This window comes from Dama dama, chromosome 19 (assembly GCF_033118175.1).
Source record: "Dama dama isolate Ldn47 chromosome 19, ASM3311817v1, whole genome shotgun sequence".
Classification (NCBI taxonomy): Eukaryota; Metazoa; Chordata; class Mammalia; order Artiodactyla; family Cervidae; genus Dama; species Dama dama.
Window position 1 is genome coordinate 37,295,709 of NC_083699.1, and position 15,046 is coordinate 37,310,754.

At 41.9% G+C, this 15,046-nt stretch overlaps 1 protein-coding gene across 4 annotated transcripts in view; it reads right to left on the reverse strand.

The window, feature by feature from the left end:
• Positions 1-238: 238 nt before the first annotated feature.
• C19H3orf70 (chromosome 19 C3orf70 homolog) overlaps positions 239-15,046 on the reverse strand; it is a 112,834-nt gene continuing 98,026 nt past the window's right edge. For 3 of the 4 annotated variants that reach the window (XM_061166741.1, XM_061166740.1, XM_061166742.1), the window contains exon 2: positions 239-5,012. In XM_061166741.1, coding sequence (XP_061022724.1) covers positions 4,456-5,012 — 557 coding nt within the window. In that variant the 3' untranslated portion in view covers positions 239-4,455. Of the gene's footprint in view, positions 5,013-5,752; positions 5,820-15,046 lie in introns of all 4 variants that reach the window. The other variant, XM_061166743.1, reaches the window with a different exon arrangement.

Genomic DNA, 15,046 nt, shown 5'->3' on the forward strand with positions numbered 1-15,046 from the left:
TAGGGTACGTAATAATAACTATCTGCCATAAGTTTCTGTAAAATTTAAATGGAATAATGATGTAAACAACTTATTTCCTAGCACAAAGTAAGCACTGATATAAACGTTTCACATTTTGCAAATGAGGTTTTTTTGTTTTTCATTTAGCTCACATTGCGTTACTATTTAAATCAGACAGAACCTCTCCAAAGGCAGGGGTGGGGTGGGGAGGAAGAATATTCCAAAATTCAAAATAGTGTATTTGTGCTGGTATAAAAGAAGAAGATCACGTTTATTTTACAAGGTAGTATTCTCCTAAAGTATTATACAGAGAGGAAAGTTGAGCTGTTTGTAGGAAAACAATGTAATTTTAGGAAATTAGAGAAGAATCAACATTGTGCTTAAAACTTGAAAACAGACAGGTTTTAAAAATCACACAGTAAGTGAATATTACAAGGTACAAACATCCTTAGAAGTACATATGAACACCATGATACGGAAGCTCAGCATTAAAACCGCCAGTGATGACTTGCTTTAAGACTTGTCCAGCCTGTGAAGAGGGCACTTCAATCTGAACAGAAAGAACCCAAAGCTCGACCAGAGACGCAGCTCTTTCCCAGCACAGCCAACTCTCAATTACCCATGACAGTGAAAGGGAGCAGTGACACAGAAGTCTTCTAAAGGTGAATTATTTCCCAGTTGGTTCTGAGTGCCCTTGTACTCACGGCTGAACGTGAGAAACATTGACAGCACTGACCAGGAGCACAGCACGCCCACTGCTTTCTCCCTCCTCAACGGAAGAGACACAAGCACACAAAAGCCCAAAACACAGCCGGTGTTTACTGTGCTGACTCCTCTGGAGTGGGGGGTAGGGGAAAAAACCCAAGAAAGCTTCGTTTTCCTCGTGTAAAAATCCAAAACATGTCAACAAAATTTTGCAAATAAGATGGAATAATAAAAGTGTTGACAGTATAAATATTTTTTTAATTGTGCTATTTCCCCCCTTGCCTAAAAGTTTTTATACCACCAAAAATATCTGCTTTCTAAATTACCTGGTTGCATCCTACTGCCTAAGTAGAGATATCTGCATAAAAGGAGGTTATGATCAAAGGAACTACGATGGTTCAAACAAGCCAGGAAGCAGAGATTAAGAAATAAAACCACCACTCTCAAGATAAAATCAAATCCTAGTTCAAATCCAAAAAGGTACTTCAGGGAAACAACTTTATGGTTTTGTTCTGGTTCTGCTGATTGTATTTGTACTATATTACTTTGAACTACAGGTCGTCCCCTTCCAGGAATGCGGCAGTTTTTCTACAGAGGTTTTGTTCAGATTTGCATTTCAAATCTTGAATATACCTAGATTTTTTATTGTAAAGCTTCCATTGTTAATGTACCAAATAGTTATAACCACAAAAACATTTTAATTGCTTTGTTATTTCTCAGAAAAGTCATGAACACATGTGAAACTTGAAAATGCTAAAAGAAATCTTGGTTAGATCAGAAAGCTAAACTCCACACAGTACTTATTTCGTATCTTCTACCTAATAGCTTTTACACCAACTTTCAAAAAGTGGGAATGGTGTCAGTTTTTGACAAAAGCCTGAGACAGCAGTTTTTCCATTCACACATCCCAACTCTTTGCCCCAAGTGAGCAAAGGTCCAAGTGATAAAGCTTTCATATCTCTCAGTGTACAAGTATTAATCAAAAGCCTATTTAACATAACTGTGTTCAATGTCTATAATACACACTGCAGTCTAAACATTTTCTAAAGTGCCTATAAATATGCTTATACAAATGCATAATGTAGTATCAGAATTACAGAGAAATTCTTTCATATAATATAGAACAGAATAGGCCTAGAATTTAAGTTGAAACTACATATTTTTATACCCTTATCAGTTGTTTTTGGAATGCAAGCATAAAGAAACAATTCTGGTTCAATCATATATGATTTTCAGATAATTATTAACAGTGATAGGACAAAAAAATCCTTGCTTGTGCTTATTTAGAAAAGGCTATTTTGAGATCCAGGAGCATTTGATATTTAGAATCCAATGGGATGTCTCCAATTCTATAAAATTGATAGTAGTAAGTGAATCTTAGTTGAGTTTTTAATTATAAAGAGTTAAAGTGATTATCAACTAGTGTTAAATCCAAAAATTCCATTAAAATCCTGGCTAATCTGAATGGCAGTTCAGGAGTTTTTAAAAACAGGAACCTAGGCAAAAGTCATAGATATTACTAAGAAGGGCCCAACCCTGGCACAGCCAGCCTCAGAAGCGTGGCCCTGAGCCCATGGATTCCCATGGCTTTGGAGACCTGGTGATTGACCCGAACTATCAACACATTAACAGATAGAGGAGAGAACTGATAGGAACAGTACAAAGAGAGCCTCGTATTCCTGTCCAGGGATGAAATGAGCTCAGCCACGGCTAGGTGCAGACAGGACCCTGGTTGCAGCTGGCCAGTCAGTCCGGGCAGCACTGGGAGAGCCCAGAGCAGGGCTCATCAGCTCTTTGTCCCTAAGCCTTTCTCCCCACACCTGCCTCTGCCGCCCTCTCCTGGGCCCCGCTGGCCCCGGAGCTCTGGACAGCACCTTCTCGGTTGATGTGTTGAGTCTTTATGTTTCAGTAAGTGGAAACTTTATGCTGGCTGCATTCTCACCTACCACACAAAGTGTTAAGTAACACTGCTTTCAAAGGAATACGCGCACTCTGCTTCCTAAACCCTAAGGATGTTTAGGGCGCCTGAACCTAACAAAATGTTCTAGCCAGTCACGTGGACTGCACGTACAACTAGGAAAGCAGGTTCTGCCCGGAGAGATTTGTGCAGGATGCCAAGTGGAGGCTTCAGGAAAGGACACAACAGGCCTCTTCTTGTTTCTTAAAATAGGAACTAACGTGACACAGGAGAGTCGCATCGTAATGCCAACAGAGCACACGATGATGCCACAAAAGCAGGCTCATGGAGAGTCAGCGTACAAGAAGTGATTCTCTGTCTCCAACTTGGATAGTTTAGTTTCATGTGGCCGTATTTCAAATTTCCTGGATTCTTAACAATGCCTCACAGACAGTACATTTGGAGAAATGGCAGATAACCAACTCACACAAGAACACCTATTATAAATGGAGATTAGGAGCAAAATTCTGAAGAGAGCTAAATAAGAAAGAATCAGTCACTATTTTATGTGTGTAAGAAAAGAGAACATTTACAACAGCCCATGAATATTACTGTAGTAAAGGGAATGAATATTACACAAAATATTTTCTCCTGACTTAGCAGTGAACTATTTCAACTGTTTTTGCATTGGCATAAAAAATCCATGCATCATACTGAATTCTAATCCATTTCTCACCTAAGCCATTCTAATGCTTCATACAACCAAATGAAGCAGAGTTAATCAAACCTATTAGATTCATTCCTAATCCCTAATGGACTGCTGTCTTTAGCATTTCCATGCTAACTAAAACTATTATTGATTTTTTTCCTTAAGACATCAGATGTGGCTGCCTCCTAAATATAATACCTATATGACTTCCTAAAAGTTTCCCGCATATTTGAACAATTTTAAAAAGCAGGGAAATGTTGAGGAAGCCACCCCTGAGGCCAGCTCAAATGCTACTCCTTCTCCAGCTAGCACAAGCCAAGTGCATCTCTGCCTCCCCTGGGTTCCCGGGGCACTCTAGGTCCCCTCACCTGCATGGATTACCTCCCCAAGTGGACTATGGTCCCTTCCTGCTGGGAGTCAGGCCTTATTCATTCTGTATCCTCACAGCACCCTGGAGTGGGGAGAGGCATTCAACCTAAGCTGGACTGAGCATGAAACAGATGATGTCATCTCTTCTGGAGCGAGGTCTAGCCCAGCGCCAGGTCATGGAGGACTGGTGGTGCAGATACTGCCTTAACTGGGGGCTGAGCTGGCCTCCAGGAAGCTGTGGCAACACTGGCCCAGAGCCAGGGCAGGTGGTAGGGAGATGAGGGAAGGACAGAATGGCCTGCGCCAGAGCACAGCCTGAACAGGTCACGTGAACCAATTCTCCACCCGGGACTAGCAGGGGAGCAGTGCTCATCAGCATGCCAAAAGGGCTGCCAGAGAGTTGTTCTGCGAAGAACTGGCTATTTTTAGAACAGTGTCTCCTTCACTCTGGGTATCTCCTCAACCTGATCCATGACGCTCTGTGATCATCGCTTCATCGCTTTCAAAGTTCCCAGTGAAATTAAGGCTGGGTCACAATTCATGACGCCAGATGCTACACAGAAAGGAAGTGAAGATACAAAAGAAAACCATTTATAACAAAAGAATGTCTTAGTTATAAGACGAATTTAAAACTGAAGCTAAATCAGCAGACCACTGAACTGCTCTGGTTGTTACAGAGGGGTAGAAAACACTGACTGCACTGGAAAAAGGATCCATCAGACAAAAGTACAAAAGCTCAGCACGGATCAGAGGACGTGGCTTCCCGCCTGCACCCTCACACGGTGGTTTCTATTGTTTCAATCACTTCCAGATCAGACTGCGAGGGGGAAAGAAGGGTGCACTCATCTGGCTCCCAGCTGCTCTCTGGACTGTAATCCTCCTCTGAACTCAGTTCTGCTCCTTCTTCTGTGTCCTCATCACACGATTCCACATAGTGAGCCCCGATCGCGTTGATCCCAGAGTCCTCGGAACTTGAGGGAGAAGAGCAGTGATCTATTTTTGGTGTGTTGCTCTCTTTTGAAATAAAGGCATCATGTGCAGAGACCTCCTCGGGGCTCATTTTGTGGGAATGTGGTGCCGGCTGCTTCTGCACGTAACACATCTTCCCATTAATACATTTAACCTGATAGTTGTCAATAAAGAGGTCTGAGATCATACAGTACCTTGGCGAGTCAGGGGGGAGAGGGGGCTGGAAAACAGATGCGAATTTCAGAAAGTGTTCAGTGAGGGAGACCGAAATCTGAATGGTGTTCGCAGGCTCCCGAGGCTTTGCAGGAATCTCAGTGCTGGGAAGCTGTTCCACAGGGGTCATCGGCTGATACACGTACTTGCCTATAGGGGACACAGAAAGGCAGCTGAAATCTCAGGGTGCTACACATGCTAGGGTAAGGTAGCCATAATGGTTTCTCTCTGAGGACTCAGAATGTTTTTAAAAATATTTCAAAACCATCCCCAAAGAAACTAAAGATAGAATCAACATGGTTATAATCAATCAAAAATTCAGCATGGTACATAAACATCACGGTGTTTCCATCTAAAAACTCAACACACTTTACAAATCTTAATTTTATATTTAAGTCTCTGGAATAGGTGGGTGGATACTATCATCCTTATTTTACAGGCATCTTGAAATGATTTAACCATCATACCAGAATAAAGAACGTTTACAATATAATATAGTAAAAACACACTGTAAAATAGTATTGTTGTTGTTATTCAGTCATGCTCAACTCTTTGCAACCCCATGGACTGCAGCACGCCAGGCCTCCCTGTCCATCATCAGCTCCTGAAGTTTACCCAAACTCATCTCCATTGAGTCGGTGATGCCATCCAACCATCTCATCCTCTGTCATCCCCTTCTCCTCCTGCCCTCAATCTTTCCCAGCATCAGGGTCTTTTCTAATGAGTCGGCTCTTTGCATCAGGTGGCCAAAGTACTGGAGTTTCAGCTTCAGCATCAGTCTTATTTTATGGTGTAAAATAGTATAATACACCATAAAATTATAATTGCATTTTATCTTTAGTGATTAGATGCTAATATAGAAACTGAAACGGGCTTCCCCGGTGGCTTACCAGTAAAGAATCCACCTGCCAATGCAGAGGACTCCAGTTCGATCCCTGGATAGGGAAGACAGATGTCCTGGAGAAGGAAATGGCAACCCACTCCATTATTCTTGCATGGGAAATCTCATGGACAGAGGTGCCCGGTGGGCTTCAGTCCAAGGGGTCATAAAAAGTTAAACAGAACTTAGCAAGTAAGCAACAACAGACATTTAAAATTTATTAGGATTATGGAAGACTTTCATTCTTCAGGTTTCTAAATGTAAATCAGAATACATACACACACATATTTAATAGATAACAGCCTATAGGATTGTCCTGGTCACCCACAGTGGCTGGGGTATGGTACGGAGTATGAAACAATCTCTTTTAAAACCCAAAGCTCATCAGTGACCTAAACAGGAGATATTCTCCCTAATGCCAGCTTCACAGGCACAACCTCAGCCAAGCAGAAGTAAAGGCACAGGCAGATGCAAACAGTGACCTGCAAAAAATCAAGAAGCTTAGCCCCAAACCTTCCTTCTGCTCTGAACCCTCGAGTGTTTTTCACAGAATTTATGTGGAAGTAAAACCTAACTGGATCTGTTCCTAATGTCTCTTTCCTCATTTTCTTCACTCAACAATTAACAAAGCCATCCCTGTATAAAGTGTTACGAAAATAGAGATGACAATTACCTAGTCTGTAAGCCTAACCAAAACGATCACATGGATGACAGCTTTGTTTAACTTGATGAAACTATGAGTCATGCCATGTAGGACCACCCAGAACAGACGGGTCATGGTGGACAGTTCTGAGAAAACGTGGCTCACTGGAGAAGGGCAAACCACTTCAGCATTCTTGCCTTGAGAACTCCATGAACAGTATGAAAAGACAAAATGGTATGACACTGAAAGACGAACCCCCCAGATCAGCTGGTGTAGTATGCTACTGGAGAAGAGTGGAGAAATAGCTCCAGAAGGAATGAAGAGGCTGAGCCAAAGAAGAAACAATGACAGTCTTGGATGTGTTCGGTGGCGAAAGTAAAGTCTGAGGCTGTAAAGAACAATACTGCACTGAAATCTGGAATGTCAGATCCATAAATCAAGTAAATTGGAAGTGGTCAAAGAGGAGATGGCAACAGTGAATACTGACACTCTAGGAATCAGTGAACTAAAATAGACTGAAATGGGAGAATTTAATTCAGATGACCATTGTATCTACTCCCCTGGAGAAGGAAATGATAACCCACTCCAATATGCTTGCCTGGAAAATCCCATGAACAGAGGAGCCTGGTGGGCTACATACAGTCCAGGGGGTCAAAAAAGAATCAGACATGACTTAGCGACTAAACAATTGTATCTACGAGTGGGCAAGAATCACTTAGAAGAAATGGAGCAGCCCTCATAGTTAAAAGAGAGTCTGAAATGCAGTACTTTGGTGCCATCTCAAAAATGACAGAATGATCTAAGTTTCCAAGGCAAACCATTCAATATTACAGTAATCCTAGTCTATGCCCTGAACACTAATGCTGAACAAGCTTAAGTTGAACACTACTACGAAGACCTATAAGACTTTCTAGAACTATCACCCAAAAAAATGTCAAATTCATCACAGGGAACTGGAATGCAAAACTAGGAAGTTAAGAGATACCTGGAGTAAACGCAAGTTTGGCCTTGGAGTACAAAATGAGTCAGGGCAAAGACTAACAGAGTTTTGCCAAGAGAATGCACTGGTCTTAGCAAATACCCTCTTCCAACAACACAAGAGACGGACTCTACACATAGACACCACCAGATGGTCATACTGAAATCAGATTGATATTCTTTGCAGCTGAAGGTGGAGAAGCTGTCTACAGTGAGTAAAAACAAAACCTGGAGCTGACTGTGGCTCAGATCATGAACTCCTTATTACAAAATTCAGACAACTTGAAGAAAGTAGGGAAAACCACTAGGCCATTCAGGTATAGCCAGTCCCTCCCAGCAGAAAGCTTCCACAAGCTTCTTAACCTTATCCATCACAGGGCAGAAGGATTTTTAACTTACACACAGATTACATCATGCAAAATGCCGTGCTGGATGAAGCACAAGCTGGGATCAAGATTGCCGGGAGAAATATCAATAACCTCAGATATGCAGATGACACCACCTAATGCCAGAAAGCGAAGAGGAACTAGACTCTCTTGATGAAAGTAAAAGAGGAGAGTGAAAAAGCTGGCTTAAACTCAACATTCAAAAAACTAAGATCATGGCATCCGGTCCCATCACATCATGGTAAATATGGGGAAACAATGGAAACAGTGACAGATTTTATTTTCTTCGGCTCCAAAATAACTGCAGATGGTGACTGTAGTCATAAAATTAAAAGACACTTGCTCCTTGGAAGAAAAGTTATGACCAACCTAGACAACATACTAAAAAGCAGAGACATTACTTTCCTGACAAACGTCTGTCTAGTCAAAGCTATGGTTTTTCAAGAAGTCAAGTACAGATGTGAGAATGGGACCATAAAGAAAGCTGAGTGCCAAAGAGCTGATGCTTTTGAACTGTGGTATTGGAGAAGACTCTTGAGGGTCCCTTGGACTGCAAGGAGATCAAACCACTCAATCCTAAGGAAACTAGTCCTGAATATTCACTGGAAGGACTGATGCTGAAGCTGATGCTCCAATACTTTGGCCACCTGATACAAAGAACTGACTTATTAGAAAAGACCCAAATGGTGGGAAAGAGTGAAGACAGGGGAGAAGGGGACGACAGGATGAGATGGTTGGATGGCATCAATGACTCGATGGAAGTGAGTTTGAGCAAGCTCTGGGAGTTGGTGATGGACCGGGAAGCCTGGCGTGCTGCAGTCCATGAGGTAGCAAAGAGTCGGACAGGACTGAGTGAATGAACTAACTGATTAAGGTAGGACCTAAATCTAATCCCTTATGATTATACAGTGGAAGTGACAAATAGATTCAAGGGATTAGATCTGATACAGTGCCTGAAGAACTATGGACAGAAGTTTGTAACACCGTACAGGAGGTGGTGATCAAAACCATCCCCAAGAAAAAGAAATGTAAAAAGGCAAAATGAAACTCCTTGTTCTCACTGCCAAGGGTCTGAGTCCAGTCCCTGGTCAGGGAACTAGATCCTGCATGCTGCATAGTGCAGCCAAAAAGCAAACAAACAAAAAAAATTAATTTGGGGGTAAAATTGTTAAGCCTTTGGGGTCCCAGGTCTGCTTCCAAGCCTGGATATATTTCACATAAATCCTACGGTTACCAAAAATACAAGCAAGAACCATCATGCTTGCTTGGGAAACTGTTTTAAATATATCAGGAATCTTCAATACTGTTAGCTGCAAAGGAGAGCATTACTCCTTGTCAGGCAAAGTTCAAGTCAGGCAAGACCTAACAGTTTGTTATGGCAGGACCTCTGCCTCTAAGCAGAGAGAGCAAAAAGGCAGACCTTTAAGCCTCACCTCTGATCCGCCAGCCCCCGGGATTAGAGAAAGATGAGGCTGGGCAGGAGACAGAGAAGGGACTGGGAGAATTTAAGGGCCTACCGTCCACAGAGTGGTGAACACAACACCTGAAACGGCAGTTTGGTCTCCTCACTCCTTGGCTGGTAGCCTGGTGGTGACTGAGTTCAGGAGGCTGTGGATGGCAGGTACTCAAGAAATGCTTGTTGCAAGTGCTGAATAAACACATTCTGGCCCAAGTGACCTCTGGGTTAGTCACCCACTTGTTACAGCACGAGAGGATCTTAAGACCCAGAAGGACCGGGGCTCTGCGTCATCCAAAGGTGGACGGCATCCTGCAGCCTGACCCCGGGCCGTGTCTGCCCAGCCTCTCCTACACTCACGTAACCCTCCTTGCTGCCCCTGCCCCGTACCCTCCTTTGTGTTTCTTCATAATTTGCCTTTTTTTGTTCCTTGTTTCTTCTACCTGTTACTCTGTCTAATCCTCTCTCCTCCAAAGTACCATTTTTCTTTCTTGAAGTGTAGTAAAAGTAAGAGAAACGCAGCTTGGAGAGAAAGGTGTATGCTGCATTCCAGGTAACATTTTCTTCTACAAGTTACACCTACTAAATGTGCTTATTCAGAGCTGGAATGACAGCCTGTTATCTGGTGATGTTGGGGGTACAGATGCAAAAATGCGGGTTTCTGGCCACTTAGCCAGGAAATTCAATAACTACTGTATTCTCTGAACAACTGTCTTAATGAAAGGTTTACTGTGTTATATTTAAAGAAAAAAAATGGATTCAAACTTTTAAAACTTAAATCCCTAAAGATACTCAAAGACAGTCAGGGCTTGGAGAAGAGAAAAGTAGAGAGAGAGAGAAAAGAATCTATATACCACAGCGACTCAACATTCCACCTCTGGGTACACACCCAAAAGAACTGAAAGCAGAGTCTGGAAGAGATATCTGCACCATGCTCCTAGCAGTGTTATTTGCAATAATCAAAAGAGATTGGAAGCCACCTGAGGGTGCATCGATGGATGGCTGGATAAACAAGATATATGGTATATACCTAAAATGCAATGCTATTCAGCTTCAGAGAGTAAGGAAAACCATACCATAATGTGGATGAACCCTGAGGACACCATGTTAAGTGAAATAGGCCAGTCACAAAAATACAAACAGTTTATGATTCCAGTTATATGAGTCACCTAGAATAGTCGAATTCACAGAGAAAGGAAGTGGAATGGCCTTTCCAGGGGCTTAGGGGTAAGAAGGTATGGGGAGTTGTTGTTTAAGGGGGGTAGTTTTGGTTCTGGCTTTGCAGCATGAAAAGAATTCTGGAGATGGATGTTGGCAATGGTTGCACACTATGAATGTACTTGATGCTGCTGCGCTGTGTACTAAAAAGTGGTTATGATGGGAAATATTATGTGCATTTTACTATAATTTAAAACAATAATCAGTATGATTTACTCTATTAGCAGACTGAGGATAAAAATCTGTATGATGCAGAATATATAAAAATTCTTACAAGTCAAAACCAAGAAAAATAACCCAATTTTTAAAAAGGAGGTCAGCTAGACAAGGGCAACAGGAGTGATCTTTGTGGTGATGGGAATGCTTGTACCTTGATTACATCACTGTCAGGGTCTCAGTTATGATGCTGTACTACTGTGTTACAACTACAGTTGCCACTGGGGTAAAAGATACATGGGCTCTCTCTCTGTATTTTTCTTACAACTGCATGTGAATCTATAATTTTTTCAAGATAAAAAAGTATAACTGAAAACAATGGGGGGAAAACACCATCACTGAGGTGACGCTGCACCCTTTTCATTATGTAGGACTGTATCAGGAGGGACATGCTCCGGACAGGTCTCATTACAGATAGTGTTAACTTGGAACACTTCTTTAAATGCGGTATTTGTCTAGGCTTCCCCACTGTGAAGTTAGTTCTCTTCTCTTTGTAATGTTAAGTATCTTGTTAAGAGATATTTCAAGACTATTCAAATATCCTCCTTCTCATCATACCTCCATCTATTAATTTTAGCATACATACATAGGTGGATGTGGTCTGCAACAGTCACTACTGTGGTGTCTGCCAAATAGTGATTTTCTATTTCCATCATTTCTTCTATATTTACTAATGAGAATTCTACCCTAGCAGGAGCTGCTCCTTCTCCCTCATTTATTTATTCAAATGTATTCAACTGAAATGTATTCAATTATTTACTCATAGAAGCATGGACTCACAGATATTTATTTTTTCTAGGGATTGTAATCCATTGCTACTATTACTTATTTTGTTGTTCAAACTATCCCAGACTTAGCTCTTGCAAGCTCCTTTCAATTAGCCCCTGTGTCATTTCAACATGCCCATATTTTTATGACATCTTCCTCATTTTGTGACATTATAAGAAGTTACTGGCTTCCCCTGCCCCAGTCATGGAATTAGCCATTTCTCCAAAGAGCCCTAACTCCTTTCTTAAGAACTTACACATTCTTAAGCTTATTCTCAAAATATTCCTGTGAAGTAGAATCTTAGTTTGCTAAAGATTCACTCAGTCACTCACAAAAATCATCCATAGGAAAGTGAGGACTAAACCTCATTACACTATTCAACACTCATTTTAAAAAATAATATAAGAAGGTACTTCCTTGATGGTCCAGTGGCTAAGACCGTGCTCTCAATGTAGCGGCCTGGGTTCCATCCCTGGTCAGAGAGCTAGATCCCACACACTGCTACTAAGGGTCCCACACGCTCAACTATTAGTATAAGATCTCATGTGTCTCATCAAAGATCAGAAGATCCCAACTGCTGCAACTAAGACCCAGCACAGTCAAATAAATGGTGTGTTTAAAAAATAATAATAAATCAAATAATATAAGAATTAAAAATAAACTTCATAACCCAATTAATTTATCTGGGATCTTTTTCAAGGGAGCTGAAATCACATTCTCAATAATGAAACTAATCACAATAGGTTTCTGTGATCACTAAGTGAAAAATAAATTCTGTATATGCTTCTTTTCAGGAAACCTGGTTCAACACTTTCAGCTATTTCTCAACCAAAGGCCAATCAAAACCACTAAGTAAGTAACTTACACTACTCTTTGAAAGTCTTGGTTCATAACTTCTCTGCTTATTCTTCCCAATGATGTTTAGCAATAATATGTAGTACATACTGTTTCCACAATGACTCAACGAGACCCTAAAAAAGATTTATGTTTTCATCCTGGTGGGAGGGAGGGAGGATGAGTGGGAGGGGAGACTTAAATACTTTCTCAAACTCATGTAATAAGTCAGAAGTCAGTTCCAGGACTCAAACCTTATGACATCCTGTGTTCTTTCTTCATGAGAATACTCATTTTTTTAATTAATTAATTAATTTTAATTGGAGGATAATCAGCTTACAATATTGTGGTGGTTTTTGCATACATCGACATGAATCAGCCACGGGTATACATGTGTCCCACCATCCTGAAAACCGCCCCCCCCCCAACTCCCTCCTCACCCCATCCCTCTGGGTTGTCCCAGAGCACCAGCTTTGGGTACCCTGCTTCATGCATCAAATTTGCACTGGTCATCTATTTTACATATGGTAATACAAATGTTTCAATGCTATTCTCTCATATACTCATTTTTAATTAATAAGATTTACTTAGTGCTCTTACTAGTTTATACTGTCATTCTCCACCATTAACTTCAGCTAATACTCCAATTTGTAGCAGGGAAGGAGTTTCTTTTGGTTTTAGAACACAAAGTCGTGGTGGTGGGGGTGGGAGGTAAGGGATGTAGAAAATGATTTATAGAGCCCCTTAAGCTGTTGTACGTACTTTGTTAAACTATTTTTTTAAGATCAGTTGCACATTTTGATTCTTTTTAAAAAAAAAAAGGAAAGATCCTCTGGGGGCAATGAGATTTTGCTTTTACAGACAGTATTATGACTGTTAAATGTGTGTCCCCTTGACACATGAAGAACACTGCTCTCAGGGAATGCAAAGTAATTTTAAAATTAGCCTAAGCAAAACATAATTAAAAAGGTAAATCTACTGAAAAAAATTGAGTGGCCTAAGGGAAATTGCATCCACAGTTTGGTTCTTTGATTTTATATAGTGAATCACAGAATGCTTATTTTAGTCTCAAGGGCAATCATTATATTGAAAGCAATATTAAATAATCTTATCCAGCTATTTCTGCCATGTGCATTATTTACTTAGTTATGTAGCATATCATAAGCTAAAAGCAAAAGAACCTAACATTTATTATAACCAATATTTTTTGTGGCCTCACCCTCCTCCACCATGCTCCACTAGCAATAAATACACCAATATTTTTGTACATCAATCTATAAGAACAATAAAGTTCATATATAGCTCAATATATTGAAGTCCCCAGATCCTAGTTTCTTCATTTTTCAAATTGTGTAACCTTTAGTGTGGCAGAACATATACTAATGCAAAGCAAAACCCTAGCGACACAGAGCACCAAAGCATGGTTTATTTACTTATTTAACCAAAGTTTACTGACTACCACCTTCCCTAGTGGCTCAGATAGTAAAGAATCTGCCTGCAATGCAATGTGGGAGACCCGGGTTCAATCCCTGGGTTGAGAAGATCCCCTGGAGAAGGGAATGGCAAGCCACTCCAATATTCTTGCCTGGAGAATTCCATGGACAGAGAAGCCTGGTGGCTACAGCCTATGGGGTCTCAGAGAGTTGGACAAAATGACTGAGCAACTTAACACTTCCACTTTGGGCTGCCCTGGTTTTCTCAGACAGTAAAGCATCTGCCCTCAATGCGGGAGACCTGGGTTTGATCCCTGGGTAGGGAAGATCCCCTGGAGAAGGAAATGGCAACCCAGTCCAGTACTCTTGCCTGGAAAATTCCATGGATGGAGGAGCCTCGTAGGCTATAGTCCATGGGATCACAAAGAGTCTGACACGACTGAGCAACTTCAATTATCACTTACAATGTGCAGTCATGCCTTAAGTGGCTTCCAGTCAAAGTGCAGGGAGAAAATAACAAATAAAGTAAAAATAAGGGCTTCCCTGGTGGCTCAGATGATAAAGAATCTGCCTGCAATGCCAGAGACCAGGGTTCAATCCCTGGGTCAGGAAGATGCCCTGGAGAAGGGAATGGCTACCCACTCCAGTACCCTTGCCTGGGGATTCCCACTGAGAGGAGGAGCCTGGCGGGCTACCCCAGTTAAGCAAAGGTGCAGCAGGGCCTTCACCATGCCGCGATACAGGATTCCAGGCTTCACAAAAGGCTTGGACCTGGCTGTTAAAAGACACGCACCTGTGGAGCAGCAAGTGGGACCGCTCCAGGCCATGTCCAGAGCCAGAACATGTAGCTGGCATGTGGGTTCACAGGGCCAACCAAAAGAGCAAAGGAGGATGAAGTCCGTGAGGAAGACAGAGGCTGGACAGGGCTTGGAACGCAAGGCGAAAGGGTTTGTGTTTTGGTAACAATGGGGAACCACTGCAGATTCCTGAGGAGGCAAGCAATAATGACAAAAGAGGGACCAGAGAATTCATTCTGGTAAAGATGTGCAGAGGGACTGGAGAGAGAAGAGATGGGGGGCTAAAGGGAGGCTACTGTGGGTTTTCAAGCACGACATCTGACTAAAGTCTCCTGGCTCAGAAGAAGAAGAAACCCAGGAGATGTTCCTAGAAAGGTGACAGACCCTGGGGGTTCGCGGGCATGTCTTGGGAGCCCACTGCACCTGGATTTGCATCCCAACTCTGCTAGTACTGGTTGCCCAACCTTTACCAAATCATTCAACTCCCCTGCTTTCCACTTCCTCAGGGTAAAGCAGTCAGTGCTCTCTCCCTTCTAAAGCACTGACTCAGTGTCGGGCACACTGCAGACTTTCCA